This window comes from Schistocerca cancellata, chromosome 2 (genome assembly GCF_023864275.1).
Source record: "Schistocerca cancellata isolate TAMUIC-IGC-003103 chromosome 2, iqSchCanc2.1, whole genome shotgun sequence".
Lineage (NCBI taxonomy): Eukaryota > Metazoa > Arthropoda > Insecta > Orthoptera > Acrididae > Schistocerca > Schistocerca cancellata.
In genome coordinates, this window is record NC_064627.1 from 83,347,828 (window position 1) to 83,374,405 (window position 26,578).

Here is a 26,578-nt window from a genome sequence, read left to right on the forward strand (position 1 = left end):
ATGTTGTCTAGCGCAATCATTTACGCTATTAAGTAACAATATTTGTGCCATTTGCACCTCAAAGCTCTTTCCTTTCAAACATTTCTGATATATTCAGTTGCTTTTTTATCAGTGCTGAAGACGAACTAGTACGGGGGGATACCGGGTACGGCTAAAGATGGTGTAGGGGTGCAACAGCAGGATGTTTATTAAATTGCTTGGAATTTATCTAGATGTTTTGTTTTCAAATGTTTTTTCACAGCTGAAGTATCTGCTACACAAAAGAAATATTTCATTGGATTTAAGGTAGGTTAGGTATTTTCTATTAGTTTAAATGCAGGGCATTTCCATGCCAAGTGGTCTAATTGTGGAAAAATTTCCTGCACAACCATTACATATTTTTCTGAAATTTTATGCGAACATTCACACGTGTTCCCAAAGAATGTAAGTAAAATTTTACTTTCGTAATATAAAACTTGCAGAAATATAGTCATTTGTTTGACCTCATACTGCAGCTTTCAACTGTGCATCCCACAGTTTTTGGCTACTTCGAAACATAACATCTCTGGCAATATTTTCTTGAAAGAAACAAAACTTGTATAACTTTTCAGCTCTCTTAAGCAAAGTAATTAAAACAAAGATTTTTTGACCTATTTTCATATGGATAATTTAAGCAAAATTTGACAGGAAAAATATATGCCTGAAAAAATGTTAAGTTTAGCTTTTTATATCTCTGGAAGTAATTGTGGGATAAACCTTAAATTTTAAACCTAATAACATACCAATACAAGGTCTTAGATTATAAGATCTCATTCTCTTACTGCTTTCCATTATTTTACAAATTAAGGGCAAAATTGACAATGTTCGTACAAATGCCAAGAATTGATATTTTTAGCCATCTTTTACAAAAACCATTGTCGTTAGAAAGACCGTGTTTTAAACCACCTAAAAATCTATGCAATACGAGCATATAAGCCGCTAAAAGGCAATGACAAGGTGTAGGTGCTTTGAGAATGCGACCATATTCTGCTGTACTCAAATTTGTCATATTTTATTATGTTCTACGATTGTTTAGTAGTCTCTGGGGAAGGTATTTTCAGAAGTCCTGATGACTAGGAAGTGAAATTGAGTCAGAAGAACTTGAATAACTTCAAAAAAGGGATGTCATTTGTCACGACTCATCATGACATATTTCAGTCTTCATCTTCTTCTTCTTTTTTTTCTTTTTTTCTTCTTTTTGCTGTAATAACTACCGAATAAATTGGTTATATAAACTTCAGAATTTAACTGTGCGTTACCAAGGCACTGTAGATCATGTTAGTAAAAGTGTTGCATAAGAGCTGCAACACACCGTGTATAAACTGCCTTCAGGTTTTACACTACTGTCACATTGTATAAATTTTCGTCAAGTTCATAGCAATTTGTCTGCAGTCTTTGAGTATGCCTTTTTATTGTGCACTGCTGTTGGTTTAAAAGAGTTTGCAGAAGACTATTTTTTTGTAAAAGTGGGCACAAATTACTCATTTTGGCATTTTTACAAATATTGTCAACTTTGTCCTCAGTTTGTAAATTACTGGAAAGCAGGAGGAGAATGAATTGTATAATGTAAGATCTTGCATTGGTAAGTTATTAAGTGCAAAATTTAAGGTTTATCTCACAATTACTTCCAGAGATATAAAAAGCTAAACTTCACAATTTTCCAAATGTCTGTTTTTCTGGTTGAATTTGCTTAAATTATCCATCTGAAAATTGTACAAGAAATCTTTATTATTATTTTAGTAAAGAGAGTTGTGTACTGTTGAAAGCTGTGCTATGGGATGAAATAAATGACCAAATCTCTGCAAATATTCAATTCAATTTTTATTATCACATAACATGCGTTATACAATCAAAGATTGTGACATAGGTGATTTGTCAGCTTTACACTATATATAATAATACTAAAAACGGACACTAAATTAATAATATATATGGTGTAACATCTTCAAAGAGGTATTTTAATTACAATTATAATGCATTGTTGCCATTCACGAAATCTTCTACACTATAGTAACATTTATCTTTCAGATATTTTTCCAGGTCTGTTTTGGTACCTTTTACGTTTAATTTCTTGCCCATATAGTATGGGGTTTTTTCATATGATTTTAAATGGTGGGTAGGTAACATGTAGCTCTTTCTATATGTAGTATCATATTGATGCAAGAAGAAGTTGCCCTCAAAAAGTTGTGGGTTTCTTTTCGTGAAAGTGAGAGTTTCATAGATGTATATGCTTGGAATGCTCATTAGATCTAGTTTTACAAATAAAGGTTTACAATGTTGCTTTGGTTTTGCTCCCACCATTGCTCGGATAATTCTTTTTTGTAGTCTAAAAGCTCTAAGTAAATTTGTTTTTTCAGACCCCCAGAAAATTGTACTATACCTAATGACTGAAACAAAATATGCATTATATACAGTTTTTCTTACAGCTAAATCAGTAATACTATACAAGATATTCATATTATATATGAGGCTATTCAGTCGACCCAGTATGTTGTCCACATGGCGACTCCAAAACAGGTTTTTATTGACTAATACACCAATGAATTTGACACAGTCTGCAGCCTCTAATTTTTTGTCCATATACCTTATTTCACTTATAGACTGTGCAGATTGTTTTGTGGTGAAATGAACAATTTCTGTTTTTGTAAAATTTAATGTCAAGCTATTGTTTTTGACCCATGCCTCCGCTTCCCCAAGTGTTTGTTCAACATGACGAATTAGGTCTACCTCATTTTTACAACAGGCTACAGCTGTTGAGTCATCTGCATAGAGGATAGTATTAGACTGGACCTGACATGGCATATCATTAATATAATACAGAAAAAGTAGTGGCCCTAATATTGAACCTTGTGGAACACCTAATTGAGTGTGTTTCCAGCCAGAGAGAAATTTCTTGCCGTTGATGTTAATAAGTACTCTTTTGTTTACCAAGTATGATGACATCCAGCTAAGAGATTTGCCTTGAAAACCATAGCGTGCCAATTTTTGGAGAAGCAGGTCATGATTTACTGTGTCGAAGGCTTTGGACAGGTCACAAAAGATGCCTGACACACACTTTCTATCATCAAGACATCTGCTGACTTTTGTGACCAATTCATTTATTGCATGGATTGTGCTGCGACCTTTTCTGAAACCATATTGATTGCCTAAGATAATGCTGTTAGATGAATTGTGATCTGATCACATGCAGCTCTTTCAAATATTTTTGAGAAAATTGGTAACAGTGAGATTGGCCTATAGTTGCCCAATTAATCTTGTTTGCCTTTTTTATGTATGGGCCGAACTTCTGCATATTTTAATCGATCTGGGAAACATCCCTCATCAAAAGATTGGTTGATTATGAAAGGGAGTGGTTCTGCAATATTGTGACGGACTATTTTTATTATTTCAGTGGGGACCTCATCCCACCCCGCAGATTTTGAATTTTTAAGGGACATTATGATTTTGATGACATCTGAGATGGAAACATGAGAAAACTTAAAACATGGACAATTGCTGTCTGTCATATTGGGCTTTGTTTTTAGTCGTGAACAGTCACCAAATTTGTTACAGTTTATGAAAAAGTCATTAAATGATTCACAAATGGCACTGGGTTCTGTAACAGCTCTACCATTTATAACTATTTTAGAAAGGGATTTTCTCTCTGCCTCACTGCCAACTTCGCTTCTTATAACAGACCAAACAGCTTTTGATTTGTTTTTTGCATTTGAAATGAAGTTATTATTCACAGTATGTTTTGCTAGTTTAACTATTTTGTCGAATGTCTTTTGTATACTTAAGAAACTGAGGGCTTCGATTTACTTTTGCCTCCATATGCAGTTTCCTCTTTGTAGCACTAGACACTCTAATTCCTTTTGTTACCCAGGATCTACTTTTTTGGGACCTGGTCTGATACTCCTAAATCTAGAAGAAACTTTTCTTTTATATAATAATTATAACTACTTACAATATTGTCAATACATGTTGCAGAGGTTTCTGTAATTCTTGTATACTGATCAAAATTGAGATTTAGCCCGTTTGTGGCTACCAGGTTCTTTAAGTGTGAAGCAAATTTGTCATCAGTCCTTACATCTATGTTGAAGTCAGCACATATAACCACTTTCTTGTACAGTTTATCACTTTTTAATTTATGTAGCAATGTATCAAACTTATCTAAAAATACAGAGCTTATATGGTACCCAGGGATGCGATATATGCTGATAATTAATATGTTATACTCTTTAAGTTCTATTCTGTCTGATATCGTAGTCTACCGTGGGATGAACTAGTATGCAAGAGCCTCCATACCCATTGGCCCTACAAAAGCTGGTAGCCAGTTTATAACCTGTAAGTTTATTCAGGAGACTGATATTTCCAGATTTTAGCCAATGTTCATTAAGGCATATTACTTTCACAGATTGTTTCACACTTTCTAGCAAAATTTCTATATCATAAAGCTTCCTGATCATTCCTTCAGACAGACCTCTGATGCTTAAGTGTATAATGAAATTACTACTGCATATATTATTGGGTAGAGGGTCTTTAGAACTAGTAATGGAACGTCCACCTGAGTGTTGACTGTTTGTTCTGGATTCATTGTATTGGCCCAAATTCAGAAAGAATTGGCCCCTTTCATCGGTTTCCCTGTGTGTGAGCATCTGGATGATGAGTAGGTACAGTTTTCTTGACGATAATTTCAATCTCTGCTGTATCTTCCGAGGCTGGTTCTGGCACCGTCTCATCTTCTGGACGCGATGTTCCTGTTTGAGCTGGCACTGTGTCTGCGACTATGTGTGTGATTTTGAAATTGTTTTCCCGTTTTTCCATTTCCTTGGTCAAAACTGGTTGCATGGCAATTGGTTTTCTTGCAACGTCATCATCTTTTTGTATTAATTTTGCTAGCATTTTACTAACATATGACTTACCAGCGTTATTATAATGTAGTCCATGTTTCGTAAACAAATCTCTTGCATCAGGAAGATCAAAAAAATGTTACGTTTTGTTGGGACTTGCATGTTTTGTAGAACTGTCTGTTTACTTTTGCAAGCTCCAGATTTACGATGGAATTGTCTTGCAGGTTGTATCTGTGAGGCAAGCTAGTAACTAAGATGTTCGGAACTTTCAGATCAAGTAATGTAGTTTTTAAACACTGGGTCGCATGTTTACCCTCATTTCTGTATACATCATTACTTCCACCCATGATTATGATGGCATCATTGGTGAAAGTAAAACTTTACTTATGTTCATTTGGAATGTGTGTGAATGTTTGTACCAAATTTCATAAAAATCTGTGATGGTTTTGTGGGAAGACCACTTTGCATGGAATACCCCTGGTTTTTTACAACAACATTGCACAAAATCATCTGTACATCCCAAGCAAATTAAATTATACTGAGTATTTTATAAATCCGATATCTACTTAATGATGCGAATCAGTAAATCTCGGGACAAATGCCTTGTTGATGATTGTCATAAAAAATTCAAAACAAAAGAATGAAAGACAATCTAATGCTTCAGTAATAGTACATACCTCTCGTGTTTACTTCTCAGAAAAAAAGAAAGAAATCAGCACAACAAGCAAATGGCTGGTTTTATTATTGTCACTATTTAATAATCTCAAACAGGTGATCTTGCCTTTACTGATGAAAAATAAATTATCTTGCAATTAACAAATTATTTTTAGTAGTAGCCTCAAATAGCAAGAAGTGAAAGTGATAAAATTTGCAACTGTTCAAATAGATAAGTCAGGCAATCAATATATTATTCACTCACTTCACTCATGAATGATGATGCTTGAATATACCTGAACCTATGTGCTTGACTCATCCTTCATGGCAATGTTTGGCTGGGTATCTGGCTTATGGGATGGCTGGTATACAGTACCTGGCCAGACAACTACCTCCTTCATCTCGAGGATTTATTTACTGTGAATTGAACTACTTTTCTTTTATTGAGTAGGATTTTTTACAAGGCATCCAACTTCAGTCGCCGTAAGTTCCTGGTAATTACCACCTCACCACAGTAGTTTCCAAGTATATCGTCTTTCAAAGGTCATACAAAATTAAGTGAAGTCTCTTTAAACTTTTTGTGCTCCTTGTTAGAGGTAACAAGAGCAGAAAATTGGGCAACAATGACTTAAAAGCTTGAAAGGAGCATCCCAGATCAGGAAAAAATGGTAACTTTGACTTATAATTATTCCTGAAATGTTAATGGGTAGATAATTTTTGTGGTCAGAAGCATTGGGCATTACCTTGCTTAAATGTGTAGTTATCCGTATATCCGTTGCTTGGATCAGATTTTGCACCAACTGATCTTTCACTTGTTCACATGTTGAAGGAACATCCAGGTGGAAAGGCTGTTACAAACAGAGACTATGCTAATATGATTGAGAGAGTGGGCAAAGCATTTATTTGTTTGTGGTGCCATTAAAAATGGGGGGAAAATGCTCAGCTTCTCAAGATGTTGGAAATTGCTGGCAATCAATCCTAAAAGTGATCAAAAGTTTTAAATGTTGAAGTTAGTACAAAAGTATAGTGCTTTCAAAATATTATCTAGGTTTAGTCATTGCTAACTCAATGCAGCAGGTGAAACATTATAAATGTAGCAGGTTTTTGAGTGTCATCAGGGTAAATTAAAAAGACAGCCACTTGAAATGTTGTTACTGAACAAAGTTAATGTAAATTGCATCTAATTTTCTGTGTGAATCAGATTTTACTCTTGTCAGCACATAGTGAATAACTGCAATAATATACATTATTTACTCGTACTTTTTACTGGCAGCTGAAATGTTTCATCAGTTGCGGCATCTCTAGAGAGTACTAATACCTATAGCACACAATGTAACACTAACATACACAATTAAAACCATGAACATAGATCCAGTATGTACATGGTTTCATTTTCTGTTTGGCTGCCATAAATTAGTTGTTTTCACCTAAGGGAAAGGCAACCACCCACCAGCTGACAGGGAAAGGAAAAAATTTAGTGTACTTGTATGTTGTTCTTTCAAGAAATTGATTTAAAAGTCAGTATTAGGTATGTTTTTAACAGAGTTAGAACTGGAACGTTCTTTTGGCCTTTTATAAATCACCATATGTCTTACAAAATATTAAAAATTCCCCATACTCCGAGGTCTGTAAACCCTCTCGCCCCCTCCAAACTATTGTGTGGGTTCCCTTGCCAGTCATCTGTAGCAGATTGATGCGAGGAGGACAGTAACATGTAACAGAAAACAGTATTTGCACTAGCAGCTTTGGAGCACTAGCACTTATTCCAGCAGTAGTACACACAACCACTCAGACACCCAAATGCATACTCTCGTGGCCACAGCAAGACTATAATTATTGATATGTGATTATTGTTGAAAAGTAGCCTGAGCTGATGGAGGTGCAGGTGGAGAGTAGGTGGGAGAGGACACAAGGAGCAGGAAGTGGGGAAGAGGCAGGTCTTGAGGCAATTGACTTCATGATCACAAAACAAGGTGAAGAAAGTACAAGGGGTATAACAAGCAGAAGTGTAAGAAAGAGCAAGAAGGCAAAAAAAGGGTAGGAGGTAAAGGAGAGAGAAAGGTGAAGATGAAAGGGAGAGGAGAGAGATGGGGACCGAGAAAGGGGAAAAAGGAGAGAGGATGAGAAGAGGGGGAGAGAGGGAGTGGGAGAATGGCTGCATGGGCAGAAGTTGGAGAGAAAAGGGAGAATGGATGAGAAGAGGGGGGGAGAGGAAGAATGGCTCCATGGAGAGGAGGAATGGTGGGATAAGGCATTGCATAATCTGGACAGCAGAAGAGTGATGTGGGCAGAAAAGAGTAGGGAAAAAATATGGTAATGCTCTGTCATTCTAAGTTCACTGTCTGTACAACATAGTTTCACTTGAAAAGTAGCCAGAATTTTTGCAACTCCGACCTGACTAATTTTCACGTCCTACCAGGTACCCACCCACAACTATTCATGAGTTAAACATTCGGTCATTTAAGTGGTCTTCTTAGAAAGAAGTGCTCGCCAAAGTATTCTGTATAGCGCACGAAACATGCCATGCAGAATTGTTACTATGACCAGAAAGTACACACACTCATACTTTCAAACTATTAATTTAGAAACACCAAACTTTCATTAAAATATTCGTAACTCCAGTCACGAGGTATTTGAACTGCAATTAATTCACTATTTCTTCCATTTTTCAGAGTATTTTTACAGAGCTATGTAATATGGAGTTATCAGTAGGCCGGTTAGCAAGCGACTCTCAAACTATTCTGCTCACTGCTCACTCCACTATATTCGCTTGGGAACATCTTAATTCTGATTGGCTGTTGATCCAAGTGACTAATCAGAATGTTCCTTCCAGATCATTCTCGCACCAATACTTGCCTTATCCAATCAATAATCTGATAGTAATTAACATCATTCAAACTTCAATTTCTAGTACATTGTTTAACTAAAATAAGTGAAGTAGGAATTATTCTCCAAATTGATAAATAAACTTATTCCTCCTCTAACTTTCATTCTGGCTGCTTTTATACAAAAGCAAGCTCACACCGCCATACATCATGTGAATCATGATTGCGCCATAACTTTCCCAAGGTCTGTTTGTACAAGGTTTTATGAAAAATGATGTATTAAGTTTTAACGTATGTCCCACATACACTCTATCAATCATTCTCACACACTCACACAACAAAATATAATGAAATAATAATTTTGACCTATTTTTGTATTACATAATGCACAGTGACTAAAGTGTTAAAAAATAAAATTCTAATTAATTGATTTTTATGCACTGGTAACTTTGGAATGGCTTCAAATGATAATGCAAGTCAATCTGTATTTGTTCCTAACATGGTTTTCTCTGGCACAATAATAAATAAAAATCTGAAATTTTGACAGCATCGCTCCATTAATAACAAAAGGCTGTGTACCAAATTTGAACAAAATCGAATAATAACTAATATGGATTATTTAGATTCATAGAGGGTATGAATCTTCGCATTGACTGAGTGTTATGCTATGCAGTTCTCGTGCAGAGCTACGCTGTGAGCAAAGCGGGGGGGGGGGGGGGGACACACACACATAGCCATCCTGCAGCCACTGTACCAAATGGCTGTGTACCTTACTGCAACGAATGTCATCTTATAATAACTTGCCACATTACAATCTATCACCAGTTTCCATGACAAAAAGTTCCTTCCTTACAGCCTTGGCATCAGTGGACACCACATCGGTAGTGGAAAACAGTATTTGTTGAAATATGCCAATAACCATAATAGAGCTTCACAATCAGGCAAAATCCTATCTGGCTTATCCATAAACAAGTCTCCCATGCCATATGCTCCTCTGACATCAGTAGACCTGTTAACCAGCCACCAATTAGTACTCCTGATCACCCAGCATCAGCCTGGCCTTGGAAAACTCAACCACATCCTCCACCAGGACTTTGGCTGCCTCACACGTGCTCTGAGATGACAGATAACCTACCCAAAATGATACTCACCCCCCCCACCCAAAGTAGAGTTCTGCTCCTTGTCCATTCCTACTCTCTGTCCTGCCCACCATGGATTGTTCCCTTGTGATCAGTCCAGGTGCCAGACCTGTTCCATACACCCAACCACCACGTCCTACAGCAGTCCAGTCACAGGCATTCCAGTCACAGGCAGTGCCAACCCAATAAAGATGGCCAAAAGTGAAAACAGCAATGTTACACAGTATTTCAGCTATGCTATTCTATTTGGGCATGACAAATAACCAGCTGTCTACTTGCACAAATGGCCACCACCAAGCTGTGGAAAGCAACAGCACTAATGACTTCAACAGCTGCTTCACTGTTACAGCACAAGTTTTTCTGAACTATGCAGGTCAGAATTGTCTCTCTAGCATATCCTGAACTTTTATAACCCCCCTGCCCCAAGTCCCCAGTAACCTCTTCCCACTGGTCCCCCTTGCCTTGTCCCATCCCTCTTCTGTCTGCACCACTCCTTCTCTTCCCAGATGTAATGCCTTCTCCCACCCTTCTTCCTCCCCCCACCCATTTGGGCCTCGTCCATCTTCCTCTGTCTCCCTCTCCTCTCCCGTTTTTCAGCCCATCTTCCTCTCTGTCCTGCCCCTTTCTTCCTCTCCATCTTCACCTTTTTTCTCTCCTACCCCCTCCCCCTTCCTTTTTTCCCTTCTCTTTCTTCCTGCATCTGTTTTTGTTGTACACTCTGTAGTTTTTGCTTTCTGTTGTGCAGCCATGAAGTCATGTCTGAAGACTTGCCTCCCCCCCTCCCCCCTCCTCGCCCACCCGCTCCTAGTGTCGATCCCCATCCCCCATCCTCTCCCCACCTCTCTGAGCTCAGGCAGCTACTTTCAATAATTAGTCTTGCCATGGCCACGGGAGTGAGCATTGGTGTGTTTGCCTGTGCGCACGTACTTTGTGTGTGAGTGTGTGTGTGTGTGTGTGTGTGTGTGTGTGTGTGTGTGTGTGTGTACTGTTGCTGGAAAATGAGCTAGTGCTTGAAAGCTAGTGTGAATGCTGTTTTCTGTAGTGTGTTACTGTGCTCCGTGCATCAATCCACTCTATAGGTGAGTGTTTGCTTTTCCCTTATTTAACATATTGCTCCATCAAGGAATTTCCATAATTATTGTAAATTTTACCAAAGGTAAGTCTTAAGCAAACTTTAGTAATCTTGATAAAATTGTCTCTGCCTTCCAGCAATGTAAAGTAGTTTAAAATCCATGAGCCTTCGACTGAATGCTCCTCGGGTATAGTCAAATGGTGACTGCCATATGACTGCTGCTGCCATCCTTATACAGCTGCACCACCTTCAGTGATGTCACTTGCTGCGCCTTCTGATGGCTGTGTTCCAAGCCGTGCATAGCTGCAGGCTGCCGACTTTATTAAGGGACTGTTTTAACCAGATGGATGGCGTCTTGGTGGGGAATCCATTACTTCCTGTCAAGCCAGCTTGCTTATGGAGTACGTTGAGGACGTCACCCTGGACACGGTTCCTGCAAAGCCTAGTTGTTTTTATCATTACGTTGATGACACAATCATTGTCTGGTCTCATGGATGTGAAAAGCTGGGAGGATTCTTGCACCACATCCAAATCATCCATGACAACAAGTTCATGATGGAGGTAGAAACAGATGGTGCCTTGCCTTTTCTTGATGTTCTCATCTGCCATAAAGAAAATGGGTGTCTCAGCCGCAGTGTTAACTGGAAACCCACCCACATGGACCAATATGTGGATGCTACCAACTATTGCCACCCTTTGCAGAAGAGTTCTGTTTTGAGGGTTGTGATGCATAGAGAAGTCATTTCAGACACCGAAAGCCTTCCAAGGCAGCTGAACCACTTACGAAAAGTATTCAAGGGAAATGGCTACAACTACTGCCAGATTTCACAGGCCGTCTTGCCAAAGAAACGCAAGTAGAAGTTCTGCGAGGACAACACGGAGATGGTTGTGGTTTACTCATCTTCTGGCTTAATAAGATGAAACATTAGCTGGCTCCTAAAGAGGTATAAAATTGATTTTGTGCTCAGGGTCCTAGCTAAAATACAACAACTGATGATGCGTGTGAGAGATGATGTAGGTCTCAGAATGACAGTAGTGTGTAGAATAGCCTGTGGGAATGGACAGTTTTATGTAAGACAGACTATGTACTGTTGAACATGTAGAACATGAGAGATCTTTCCATGTATGGTATTGTGAGAAATTAGTGATAGGGGAATATGCTCTATAAAACGGGCACAGTATTGCATTGCTGAGACATCTGGTATTACATGGATTAATAGTTTCTGGGACAGTGTCATAAAAGAAGCAATTGAGATAAAAATTCCTTACAACACTCTCAATAAAAATGCCGGCCTGCAGATAAGCACAGCGTGGAACCTGACTATCAGAAGATCAAATTGCGTATGGCAAGCAAGCAACATTACCATATGTAGGCCAGGAGCAAATGCCAGTGATGTTACTGAAGGCAGTGCAAAGGCAACAGCAATCATTAGACAATCAGCACTTGACAGTGGCCAAGGAACACTTTGCTGAATGTTTGTGGATTTTAAACCACTTGATGCACCTGGAAGTCTTAAGAGAATTTCATCAGCATATATTGCCACAAAACTACGCATTCGTATATTTAGTAATCTTAGTATTGGATCACTTTTGTACATGCCAGTGGTGCCTGACTTTTTATATTGTAATCTAGTACAATTATTATTTTAAGCTTTCACACACACACCACCACACAAACACCCAAATGTACACGCCTGTGGTAGTGACGAGACTGAGACCATGAGTGTACTACGGGTGTACCACAGGCATGTACATTTGGGGTCTTTGTGGTCGTGTGGGCAAATGTGTATCACATGTTTCTCATTGCCACCCACCAGTCCTCTATAGGTAAGTGGTTGCTTTTCCTTTACTTTTCCATCGAGGAATTTCCATTATTGTTGTAGAATTATTTGAAGTTTCACATTACGTGCAATAATTAATTAGGTCTCAATTCTATGTTCAGGACGGGACTGAAAACCGAATGGTGGACAGCCTGTCACTTATTGATGCTGTAATGCCAGATATTGTTGCTACCCGCCAAAATCAACAGAATCAGCAGAAGCAACAGATTGTTAAAACTGAGATGCCTGACATGAATGGTGAAGAGGGTAAGTATACAAACTACGTATCTTATGAGCAATTTGGACATTATCATGACCAGTGAACTGGAAGATTTAATATTGCGGACAGGGAGAAAGTGAAGAATCTGGTCACTTATAAGCTGCTCAAAAGTATTTTGCAATACACTCAAGACTTGCATAGTTTGTGTCTGTTTTCTCAGTACTTTTATGACCACAGGAAATCACCACTTACAGCCACGTGTGTAGGGGAAAAGTAATCCACAATTCTTAGTGCTGTGAACGGGACAAAGCAGCTTGTGTACGTAGTTCATTCTGCCCATGCTGCAAAAGGTCATTTTGAGCTTACACAGTTCACATGTTGTCACTTTATGGCTAGATGGTTGCCGGAATGGGACGTTGCCCATTAGGTTTGCATAAATGATGGTGCATCATTCGAACATTTGGTCACTGTTGTGAGACACGAGGCATTGGAGCGGTTGCCTGCAGTTGACAGCACCAGATGATGCCCACAGTTTTTAAATTATGGGTCCTAAGGTGCCCAAAGGATATGCAGCAGAACTGCAGGCAGCATTTTTGGGGGAAACTGGAAACACCTAACTTTATCGACATGATCAGTATAGAGCCTAGGCATCCACTACGAAACTCTTCGTGTTTAGTCATGGACTGATATTGTGTAAGGATGTCAGGCATCTTTCATCATTATTGATGTAATTTGATAGCAGTGTATTATCAGTGCAGGACCCTCCAACCTGTTGTCCAGGCCAGTATTCAACATTTGACAAGGGTTCTCCATTCAAGATGATGATGCATGACCACGTTGGGTCCACCTTGTGTACACACGTTTCTGTGAGGCAATGGCTTGCAGGATCTGCTCACATGACCACAGTTGAGCCTGTTAGAACCAGCTGAAACTTGCCATATAGCGCCACATTTTAGTAGTGTAATTTCTTATTTTAGTAAGAGGGCAACTGTAAACTTATCAGGAGATCTGCCCTCAGTGTTAAATGACACGGAGAGTTTAGTGTGTTGTAGAGTCTGACACATTCATTTTTTACTTTGGCATCCAGGCAGCACATACATCTCATTTAGTATTTATTGCATCTCTTTTCTACTCTTACAGTCTATACATTCAGTAAGCATCCAGAAACCCAAGCAGTTTGTGTTCAGGAAAGTGAAATAAGAGCTTTGATGTATGTTGAGGTTTGCAGACATGGCAAATAACCTAAAAGATCAGTTCAACATAATGGATTCTGACTTGAAAACAGATTATAAGCTGAATTTCAAGAAAAGTAAATTAAGGTTAATGGAATGTAGTTGAATTAAATCATGTGATGCAGGGTCATAGGTGAGTTTTACTATTTGGACAGCAAAATAACTGACATTAACTGAAGTAGAGAGGATATAAAATGCCCAGTGGCAAGAGCAAGAAAAATATTCCTGAAAAAGAAGTTTGTTAATATAAAATGTAAAGTGTAAAAAAAAGTCTTTTCTGAAGGTAGAAGCGAAGTGAAGACAGTAAACAGTTCAGAAGAGAACAGAAGTTTTGAAATGTGATGTTACAAAAGAATGATAAAGATTCAATAGGTAGATCCTACAACTGAAGAAGAGCTACTGAATTAGATTTGGGAGATAATAAATTTATTGCACAACTTCACTAAGAGAAGTGATCAGTTGACAGGACATCAAAATAGTTAATTTTTTATTGAGAGAGATGGGCGTCAAGAGGGCATAAACATTTTATAGACAGACCAAGGTGTGACTACAGTAAGCAGGTTGGAGTGGCCATAGGTATCAACAGTCAGGTAGAGATGATGAGGCTTTCACAGGATGGAAGACTGTGGAGAACTGCATCAAACCAATCTTCGGTCTGAATGCAAGAACAGTAATGTGGGAAACATCTGATTTATAGAGGTCTTAGTTGTATTCAATTTTACGAAGGCGACCTTTTATATTTTTTGTTAGGAGGCACCATGGGTGCCATGGGAATCTACCAATATTTCTGACATCTTGAGCCAGTACTATCTGTCACAAAAGAAATTTATGCTATGAACCACAGTCCATAGAGCTCTTCAACCATCAGACACAAGAGGACTTCGCCAAAGTACTGTCACATGAGTACATTTTCAAAGGAATCAGAAACTCGAATTAATAATCTAGGATGAACTGCAGTCAGAACTATTGTACCTGTGAAAAAGATAGAGACCCAAGAAGAAAGAGGAAAACAAGAGGTGATTTATTTGTACTATACTGGCTTGGTCTTAGAAAAATTGGTGGGCTTGTGTGGCAATACACAGTATACAGGCTTGTTACACGTGGGTTCATTACCTGCATTTTTATACATATGCGATTTTAGTTTTGAGTGCAGTGCTGTCATCTGTTAAAGAGTACTCGGTTTCTCGATAAGTATTTAAGGAATATTATAGGCATAAAACTTTCTCCAATTTCATGGAAGAATGTGGCTGGAATGATGAACATACCATCAAGATTTTCTGTCAAAAGTTTAATATTAAGATGGAAATTGATGTATTGATGCATGGACCGACATCACTTCAAAAATGTATGACCATCCTATGGAGGGATTTTTGGCTGTTTCATTGCTAAATTTTTAAGTGTATAAATTTTGCATTAATATGTGATTCCAGAAAATAATGATTATTTTTGGTAAAAATACTGATAAACTCTGATATTTTAAGCTTAATATGTGAGCAAACGAGAAACTATCCCCAAATTTAAGATAAAAAATGACTTGGTTATGTGCAGCAATAACTATAATGTATAATGGGAATTACATTGTTAAATGGTGTGCACTGTAGGAAGTTCAGCCATCAGTGATGATCTGCTCGTGTCTAGTATAGGAGAGAGTAATGCCAGTTAAATAAACCTGGGCATGCATAGGTGAGTGGTTATAAATAAGGGACACTATAGCATCAGAGTGGGCTATGCTTCTAGTGTCAGTCATTTTGAGAAAAGGGGCATGTTGACTAGGTGCAATACACACAGAAGTTGAAAATGTGTTAACTTTTGTAATGAGTAAAAATTTCTCCAAAAGAAGGAAGGTAAAAACAAATACAGGAGGAAGTGTAATGTTTAGGATACCAAGCACATCAGTAACACAGAAAATAGTTTGACTGCTGTTGGGTTTAGTCACAAAAATAGTTAATATGAGGCAAACGAGGATGGGTAACTAGATTAAAGGATAGATAAAGGGGTTGCCTTGAGTTGATGGTGAGTACATCGAGATGAGATTGGAGTATGAACAAGGCACGAAGACAGTGGAGGACGGGGCCAAGTAAAACTGCGTTGGCAACAGATAAGATGTATTGGAGACCTTGTACCTTTAGAGCCCAGGGAACAAAGAGAAAAATGTCTATGGTTTGTTAACAGTCTCATTTATCCTTCTTCCTGCTTGTTTTTTTCTGTATATTATGTAACCTCCCTCCTTCAGTTAATACGATCATTGAGCAATACGCAATGGGGAAAGGGATCAGTTAATTCACTGAATCCATTGTGAAGATAAATTCCTTGTGAATTTAGAACTGCTCCTTCATGTGGTCTGAAAAATATGTAAGGCCTTCATTGTGGTGGCAGGAAGGTCATGGAGTGAGCAGAGAAGAATGTTGTAAGAAGGAGACACCTGTTGAAAGACAGTACTAGGAATCAGAGTTCAAGAAAATTGCTGATGCATAAAATTATTCCTCTTATTAAATGCTAACACTCTCCCCCCTACCCATCCCTTAAATTCTGCTTTCCATTTACTGTTTTTTCCCTTCTGCTCCTCTTGCATTTTGAAACCAAATTTTGTGATATTAAGCACATAATATGATATCCATTTCTCGCCTGCAGTGTATTAATTCTCTGAGGTCCTGATACAGCATATAGTTTAGATAATTTTTTGTGTTGTGCTCATACTAAATAGGGTTAAAATTGGAGAATAGATCTGAAAATCCTTTTATTAAGGCAAAAATGTACAGTCAATACATAAAAAGGATATTTCTTTAAAAATGAAGTCTTAGAAATAGATGATGAGTTCAGTTATTTACTTCTACATACATATTCTGCAAACCACTGTGAAGTGCTTGGCAGATCACAGTTTAAAATGGTATCACATGTTTGGGTTTCTTTCTATTCCAAATTATATATGGAGTACAGGAAGAATGATTGCTTAAAATGTCTCTGTGGGCGCCTTACTCAGTTTCTTAATGTTATTCTCTGAATTTCAATCATAACTCAACACAGTGGCCTGTAAACAGAATTACTGCTATGTGGAATGTAAACAACAGTACTACTACACCAGTCAAGTTGTTCAAGTTGTTTTTCTTGCTTGCTGCTTGGAGTGAAGGCTGATCACCCCTGGAAATCACGAGCTGTTGGTATAGTGAGTGTTGTGCACATGGTCAGGAAGTGCAGCTATCTTATGGCAGCATTCACTAAAGAGGAATATCGCTGCTTGGTTTTGGTGAAAAAGGGAAACTAATATTTGTTTCTTTAGGATGCACTTCCTTCTAATTTATGGTACATATTTCGAAACATATTGTCCTCATGCCAGTTCAAATTATGAAAGATATTCTCTACATCTGCCTCTACTCCACAAGCCACTTTACACTGAACATTGTCTCCCCTCACAGGTGATGGTGAACCATATCAATGTTTTTTGTATGCTATGGACACATATAACAGATGCCAAATTAAGCCATCAATAGAAAACTCACATGAAGACTATGTGATACGCGATTAGCTTCAGTTAGGAAAATAAAAAAAAAGGAATGCTCTGCATGAAATTTACAAAGGGAGGAATCTTCATGGAGAATTTCATACTTTATATCATCAACTATGAATATCACCAGACAAATTCTTCGAATACATGTGAATGAGCAGAGTAGTTTTCGACTGTCTCATCAACAAATTAAAGACAAATGTTTTCTACATGATCAAGAACTATCAACAGCAGATAAATGTGGAAGAATGACTGACTACTATAAATACAAAGGAATGAACATGGTATCCTAGAGCTAGCTGTTGTGTAATGGTAGCGTGCTCGGTTTGCAATTGTGGTTGACATAGGGACCCAGTCCTGTCTACTTCTTATGTTTTAACTGACTCAGCTACAATTATTCATATGAAGTTTTATGGGTACTCATTTGCATTGCATTGCTAAGTAAATTTTTAAGGTCTTGCCAAAGTACGAACATTGTTCCTCAGCCAAGCATTTCAGCTGATCTAAGTAGTCTGTATAAGTAAAGAGTACAACATTTGTGAAAAGAAAGTCAAATGTTTTGTGAAATGATTTGTCTTAAAGTTTGAAATAAAGAATATTAGAGAAACATTTTATGCACCTCATTTTCTGTTCGTTATTTAGAGCATCATTGAAAGGTACGTCGAATATTTCTCTCATATATTTATTTCTTTTACACAAATCATTTCACAAAATATTTGACCGATTTATTTCATTTTTTATTCTCAAGTTTTATTCATAAAACATACTCTTATTGAGGCCTCATTTGACTTCCTAATGTCTTCTGTTCTCAAAAATCCTAACTTTGGTACTTTATTCGAAGGCAGACTTTTTGACATTTAAATATCACACCAATGTATCTTTTTATGTGCAAAATAGCTAGGCCTTGAACAGATGAACTTTCTGACACTTCATTTACATAGCTTGCAGCAGCTTTTCGTGAAATATTTCAATTTTTCCTCAACTTATTAATTAAGTTTTCCTTAATTACCCTGATTACTTTCAAGCAATTAAATATTTTCATGCAAAACAAGACCTCACATTGGTCACTTTGATAACCCGTTTGTCTCTCTTTGTTTGACTATGAAAATTTGGAAAATACCTCATTGTGTAATTTATAGCAGAGACTTGTTTTCGGCTGCTCACACGTTTGACAAAAACATATGGAACATTAATCGTATGATTAACTAGTCCTTTTCGCATACTGTCATTACCACAAAAAAAAAGAAAAGTTTTCATATCTTGAGCCATTTATGAGATGCGACGATTTTTACGGCCACTTGATTCCCGATGCACAGGAAAAAACTCGGATGCGTGATGAGTGACCTGTTTTCAGATATAACAAGCAATATCTCAAGAACGAAAAGAGATATCATTTCGCTTTCAACTTTAAATACAATTTAGATATATTGGTTACATTTCATAAGCAGTAATGATGGCCTAAAATGACCTACATGGAAAGTACACGCAATGTGATTTTAGTTCTGCCAACTCTTAAAAATTTCGTGGTGCCATGTACTCAGTTTCATGGAGCACAGTGACTATGATGAATCACAAAAATAAATTCAGACCTCCATCGAGCAAAGGTATCAAGCTGTAAGATGTGGAAGAATCAAATTTTTTAACTGAACAGATTTCTTAAAATCAAATGATAAGTATGATGCCGGCACATCCGCTCCCCTTCTTTGCTGAGAAGAAATCCCATAATGTAGAGGTATCTTATCCCTTTCGCTGCTGTGGATGTATGTACGTGGCCTGGTACACTTGGCCCCAGGTGCTGTGGATGTGTACACATGAACTTCTTGTGTTTTGCTACAATGCTATGGATGTCTTAAGCCGCTGACTTCTCACAGCTGCAGATGAGTTACTTCCATACATCGTGGAATAAAAAGCTTTTGAGTATTTATCATACAACATATGTGCGTACCTTATTGCATGCAGTCATTTGCACACAAAAAAATTATGAACGAATAATTTGCAATGTGCAAGGATGTGACTGTCAATCAGATATAAAACAAAGTAACCTGTGAATGAAATTAGATATTTTGTTCTGCTGTCAATTTTAAATAAAATTTTGATATCTCATCTATGTTTCATTCACTGCAATCGTGCATTGCTTTACTAAATTTGATGCAGAGCAATAACTATGGCCTGTAAGGAAAATATAAATTCAGTTCTCTATTGGCAAAGATATCAGACTGTAAGATGTACAACAATCTATTCTTTTTCACTTACTGGTGATAGTTTTTGTAAAATCAGACAAGTATTTCATTAGCAGCCAGCAGGCCCAAATGACAAGACTGGGCACGTCACACGCACCCATCCTTCAGATGTAAAACCCAATAACTCGAGAATGAAATGAATTATCGTTCCGCTGTCAATTTTAAATAAAATTTCAATATTTTTCTACGTTAAACTCACTCCACTATCAGAGCTAAAATCAACCAGAGTTTAGGCAATGCGTTTTTATTTCTGCAAACTCTTCAAACTTTTGTGCAATGTTTTACTTAATTTGATGCAGCACAGAAACTATGACAAATAACGAAAATAAGTTCAGTTCTTTATTTAGTGGAGATACCATTCTGCAAGATGGACAAAAATCAATTTTTTTTCACCTAATAGTTTTTGAAAAATCGGAATGTTCTCTCTCAGCATAGGCACTAGCATTTGGCGAGCAGTACAGCCATAACAAAAGCTGCCCTTAGTGTGGAATGCAGGGAGCACGTCTAGTGGTGGAAGGGTTAATCCACATGATTATAATGATATAACCATTAAAGCAGCTGAAGCAGTAAATAGATTATATTTTAGTGTGGACAGGTTTTGACTTTAGTATACAGATATATAGATGGCCGATAATGTTCTCTGTAAAGTTACATAAAAACAGCAGCTGGATAGTGTAACAGGAAGGGCAGTGGCGTTTTTGGAAGTATCTGCTTATGTAGTGATTCGTACATTTATCAGTATGAATAGATTAGCAGCAGTAATAGTTCATTGTTAATATACTCTACAGAACTTCTGGTCAGGTGAGTACAATGTCATCAACACTAAACCAAATAGGGGGAAAGCGGGAGTAGGTCTGATAATGAATAAGAAAATAAGAATGTGGCTGAGCAGCTGTGAACAGCGTACTGAGTGCGTTATCATAGCAAAGATAGAAACAAAGCGAAAGCCACAGTAGCCAAGTTTACATGGATGCTAACTCTGCAGACGACAGCATGTTGTACTGCGGGCTTGACAATGTCATATCATGCAGCACTACATTCACAGTGGTAAACAGAAATCTAACATATTTTAAAATGATAGACATGTACTGTACACTATAAGAAAATTTGAAGTCTGCTGGACAATTACATTATCAAAATTACTTATAGTATAATAATTTTTAAAAAAATTAGCACACTTTTGGAAAAGTAGATTTGAGTTGGCGCTAGGGTTCACCCTCTAAATTCTCTCATACACACACACACACACACACATATTTGGGGGGGGGGGGGATGGTTGGCAGCTTAGAGGGAGGCAGCCGGTTTCCCAGTGAGGAATGTGGAGGGAGTGGTGGCAAGCACATGGGCTACGCATGGGAGCATGGTTGTCAGAACTGGTGGGGATTGACACACTCAGAAGGTGACTTGGGGACATGAATTAGAAGGGATTGAAAGGATGGATGAAGGTAAAACTGTTGGATGAGGGGAAGGGGGGGTCAGTGTGTTACCAGAGATTGAGGCCAAGCCAATTACAGGAGTGGAGGACATGTTGTAAGGATAACTGTCATGTGCATAATTCAGAGAGGCTAGTGGTGGAGGGAAGGATCCAGATGGTCAGGTGACCTGGATTGTGAAACTGCCATTGAATTTGAGCATGTTGTGCCACCTGGTGGTTAACTTTATTCTTGGCAACAGTTAGACATTCATCCTGGGGTCAGCCAGTTGCTATTTGTACTGACATAAAAAGCAGTGCAGTGTTGGTATATTACATGGCTGGTGTTATAGGTGGTCTGGCTACTGATGGGATAGGATAAGCCTCTATAGAACTTGAGTAGGAGGTGTTGAGTGAGTGGATTTGGCATGTCTTGTACCTTGCTCTGCCCTAGGAGTATGATTCGGTGGCAAGGGGTTGGGAATTTGAGTGGCATAGGGATGAACTAGGACACTGTGTTTGGTTGGGCAGGTGACAGAACACCACTTTAGGAGGGGTGGGAAGGACCTTAAGTACAATGTTCCTCATTTCAGAGCATGATGAGTGATAATCAAAGTCCTGATGAAGGACATGTTTCAGTTGTTCCAGTCCAGTGTGATACTGGGTGATGAGAGGAGTACTCCTTTGTAGCTGAGTCTTGATGGTGATGGGAGGATTTGAGGGTGTGTGAGGGTATGGCACAAGAAATCTGTTTGTAGGCTATGTTCATGAGGCCTTCAGCATAATGGGCAAGGAAGTTCTCATCACTGCAGATGTATCATCTGAGGGTGGCTATGCTGTGCATGAAAGGAATTTTTTGGTGTGGAAGGGATGGCAAATGTTGATATGCAGGAACCTTTGGTGGTTAGTGGGTTTAATGTGGATGGAAGTGGGGATGGAGTTGTTGGGGAAGTGGATTGTCTGCATCTGGAAAAGTTGGCACTGTGAGTAGGGGAGGACCAGGTGAAGCTGTTGAGAGAGCTACTGTGAGATTGTGAAGGCAAGTGGATAGGGTGTCTTGGTCCTAAGTCCGGATCACAAAGATATCCCAGTGAACCTGAACCAGACTAGGAATTGCGAGTTTTGGGAGGCTATGAAGGTTCCCTCTGGATAACCTGTTAACAGGTTGGCATAGGAGAGTGCCACCCCTCCCTGCCATGTTCCTAGCGGGCTGCCTCCCCCCAAAGCTGCTGGCCAATCACCCCCAATCCCTCTCAATGCCTCCTGCCTTTCTCCTTCTACCCACCCCACCTGACACTACACCCGCCACAACTTAGTTTACCTGACTACCTGCTGAAATGCAGCACTTGCACTGTTTGTCCAGCAGGCACCATGTATGGGCATTGGTGTGTGCGTGTGTGTGTGGGGGTGGGGGGGGGGGAGAGGGGGTGTTTTACTCTTGCTTGAAAAAGGATTACTGTGAAAGCTAGCAAGTTTTCTTGATTACTCTGGAAGGTAGCAAGTTTTCTTTCTTTTTTTTTTGTGTGTGTGCCTGCCAGACTCGTCTACTTGTTATTGCCTTCACACTTTCATAAAGCTGTATGCTTGTTGTCATTTATGCAATGCATGATGTTTCCATAATTGATTTGTGTGGGAACTGATAGTTACTTTATTCCCAATAATGCACAAATACATCTTTCCTTCCAGTAGCCTATATTTTTGCTATGAAAGCAGGAAAAAATTGGAAATACGGACTAAAATAGTGTTCTTTGCTGTAAAGAAATGTTTTTGATATGGATCAAGATGTACGGACAATCCGCAATAACACAAATTTGTGTCAAATGACAGGATGTTAAGGACTTCTCTGATGTGGGAAAAAGTCCAGATTCCTGACTGGTTGCTCTTATGTCAGTGGGAAGGTTGTTACGTGTGCTTAAAAGTTCATGTTAACTTTTGACATGCTGTTTATTTTAAAATTGTACTCATACATTTTGTTTCAGTTGTACCATCTCATTTGTTCAATATAAAAAAAATTCTTATGTAGCTATCAAACCCACTAAAAATGAGTTTCTGGTTTCTGCCTGCCCCTGGCAGGATTGAGACAAATGAAACGTAAAATACTGTTTGGTGCAGATATATTTGTGTGTTGTTGGTGGTGAAAATTGGTGATGGTAGTGATGAAAACAGCATGAATAACAGTTACTACTACATCTATTACTGCTGTGAAGACAACATCGACCTTCTAGTCATTCAGAGAAAACTATGTTTGGAGCATAGCTTGTGTGGGTGTGAAACACAGATTATGAGGGAACAGAAATGAAGAAATTAGAATAATTCGAATTATGTGATAATGCAGGAGACTATTGCAAGTCAGGAGGACTGAATGAGTAAAAAATGAAATGAAAGAAATCAGCACAAAAAATTATGTAATAAAAAAGCTAAGAGCTGAAGAGAGGTAAAGTTTGGATATGTTGACTCAAGTTGCTGTGGAAAACTACAGTGGGACATATGGGGGAAGCAAAGAACGGTGTTTCCAGAATGAGATTTTCACTCTGCAGCGGAGTGTGCACTGATATGAAACTTCCTGGCAGATTAAAACTTTGTGCCCGACCGAGACTCGAACTCGGGACCTTTGCCTTTCGCGGGCAAAGAACGGTGGTTTAAAATCTAAAGATGAACATATAAGGCAGATTGTTGATGGTGTAAAACAGAGCAGTTTTGCTGATGTAAAGAAGAACTCTCTGAAGTGACAACTGCATCATAACAATTACCAAAACAACATACAGTTGGTGTAATTGATAGTTATGGGTAAGCTGTGGGCCACAAAGAGCTATCCTGTGAAAAATCTTTCTGCTAAACACAGCAAACACTACATTCAACTATAACTGTGTTAATAAAAATGCATATATTCATTTATTTTTTGCGCATTTGTTCATTTTGTAGCATGATTCCACCAGCTCATTTTTAATGTACTTTTCGGCACGAGTGTTTCAATAACTTCCATTTACTTGCCTCTTTCTTCACAATACATTAACGTAAAGTTCACAGAACAGTCACTTTTTCTGAAACAGCTGTTGTTTACTAATATACCAAATCTCCCGAATGTTTTGTGTAGTCTATATGTAACAGGACATGCCAATTGTATTCAGGCCTCGGTGCACACTTTTATATTTCCAGAGATTATTTTCGTTTTCAGAATTTAGGAATGGATCCTATTGTACAAACATTGTACTGTCTGAGATGTGATTTTTCAGTCTTGTTAGTTGTCATACTTGTCTAATTTTTGATTCACAGCCGTAACATCAAACGTTGCTGAAAACATGGAAGTTGATGGGAGCATTGAAATTCCACCAAGCAAAGCAACTGTATTAAGAGGCCATGAGTCTGAAGTGTTCATCTGTGCTTGGAACCCTACAACTGATCTTTTGGCTTCTGGGTTAGTGTTTTCAGTGGGTTACAATTTTTGGTAATAACTTTTCTGTCATTATGGAAATCAGTAATTTCAAATTTGTCATTAATCATTTTGTACCCTTTCAGGTCAGGTGACAGCACAGCTAGGATATGGGATATGAGTGACAACTCATCATCTCCAAATCAGCTTGTTCTGAGACATTGTATTCAGAAGGGAGGAACAGAAGTACCAAGCAATAAGGATGTCACATCACTTGATTGGAATGTATGTAAGACACATGCTCACTGATACATAAAGTGTGTATTTCTTACTTTTAAGTAATGGAAAATTTTTCTGTTGTTACCTGTATTGAGCTGCTGCTTACTGTGCTCTTCCACGAGATGCTTTTGACATCATTCAGAACAATTTTTGGACTGTTTTCTTGTTTGAAACTAAAGTTTTGTTGATGATATCATAATCCTTTCTGCCCATCTCCTCCATCCCCCACTCTATTTCCATCTCTTTGTGCCCCTCTCTCTTTCCATTTCCTCCTCCCAATTATTTCTATAAATCTGCTCCTCCCTCCTCTGTCCTTCTGATCTTCCCCCCTCTGTCGACCTCTTCCTCTCCCCTCTAATTCTACTTCCACCCCCTCCCCCCTCTAATTCTACTTCCCCCTTCTCTTTGTCACTTCCCCCCCTTCTGTGCATCTCCACCTTCCCCCCCCCCCTCTCTGTCCATCTCCCCCTCGCCCCTCCATCCATCTCCTTCTCTCCCCTCCAGATCCATCACCTCCTCTACTGAGCGAGGTGGTGCAGTGGTTAGCACACTGGACTCACATTTGGGAGGACGACGGTTCAATCCCATGTCCGGCCATCCTGATTTACGTTTTCCATGATTTCCCTAAATTGCTCCAGGGAAATGCCAGAATGGTTCCTTTTACAGGGCATGGCTGACTTCCTTCCCCGCACTTCCCTAATCTGATGAGACCGATGACCTCACAGTTTGGTCTCTTCCCCCCAAATTAACCCAACCCAACCCATCACCTCCTCCCCCCTCTCCCTGTTCGTCTCCTCCCCTTTCCTTCCTGTGTCCTCTCCTCTTCACCCCTCTCTCTGTCCACCTCCTCCTCTCCCATCCTCCCTCTCTGTCCATCTCCTCGCTCTCCTCTTCCCTCTCTCTCTGTCTGTCTCCTCCTCCTCTCTCCTCTGTCTGTTCATCACCTTCTCATCCCATCTCCTCCTCCTCTTGTTTGAGCCTGTCTCCTTTTTCCCTCTCAGCGTCTGTGTCCATCCTCTCCTTCCCCCTTCTCTCTCTCTCTCTCTCTCTCTCTCTCTCTCTCTCTCTCTCTCCCCCTCCCTCCCCACAGTATCACATTCATCCCAGTAAGAGCCTGGCGGTTCTTACCCCAACAGTGTTTCTTTCCAAGTTGTAACTAATACGTGTACCAAATTTACTTGAAATTGTTCTAGAGGTTAAGGATTAGCTTTACCCATGGCTTTGCCTGCATACATGCATGTAAAATGTATTCGGTATATCTTTAACACACTACACATGAATTTTTGCAAATATTTCAGCTGTATGTCTAGCGAATTTCACCCTGCAGTTTAATTTCTAGGCAGCTTGATATTTATGGTGTCGTATGTGCTATATGAAGACATAAATTTACAAGTACACCCGTTGTTGGCTACTGTCTGCAAAACGTGTTGTGAATAGATTTACTCGTATAGTAATCGTGCTTCATGTGGCAGTTTTACTGCACGAAGAGCGGAAGTGTAGTAAGCAATAGTTTGTTGTCAGTGAGTAAAAGTTTCTTAAAGATTTTAAATGATGAAACTTCCTGGCAGATTAAAACTGTGTGCCCGACCGAGACTCGAACTCGGGAAATGATGCATTTTAAATGATGCATAAAGTTTGTTACAGATCTCTTATGTGCATCTGTTCTTAAATACTGGATGGCTAAAGTATAATAGGTTTTTGTATGTAGTGGGCTGCACTGCTATGGTAATGGAGAGAGTTAGGGAAAGTAAACAATTATAAGAATAAAGGTTGCAGTTCACTGAATAATAGAAGCACAATGTAACCGTGCAGGTTTGTGTGGGGGTGGGCAGCATTGGTGGGAGGGGTGGTTGTGCACTCTACAGCTCCAAAAAAGGATTTGCGTGAAATCTGTCAAAGTTCTCAGTATTGTTTATGTGCCTTTCATTGCCTCAGCACGTCCGCTGCTGTACTGTTACTCCTTA

At 38.8% G+C, this 26,578-nt stretch overlaps 1 protein-coding gene across 1 annotated transcript in view; it reads left to right on the plus strand.

Moving 5' to 3' along the window:
• The window catches only part of LOC126161355 (F-box-like/WD repeat-containing protein TBL1XR1), a 132,834-nt gene that overhangs the window by 44,849 nt on the left and 61,407 nt on the right, over window positions 1–26,578 (plus strand). Inside the window, exons 3-5 of the mRNA XM_049917123.1 lie at window positions 12,483–12,627; window positions 24,239–24,380; window positions 24,482–24,620. Of these exons, the coding sequence (XP_049773080.1) occupies window positions 12,483–12,627; window positions 24,239–24,380; window positions 24,482–24,620 (426 nt within the window). The remainder of the gene's footprint in view (window positions 1–12,482; window positions 12,628–24,238; window positions 24,381–24,481; window positions 24,621–26,578) is intronic.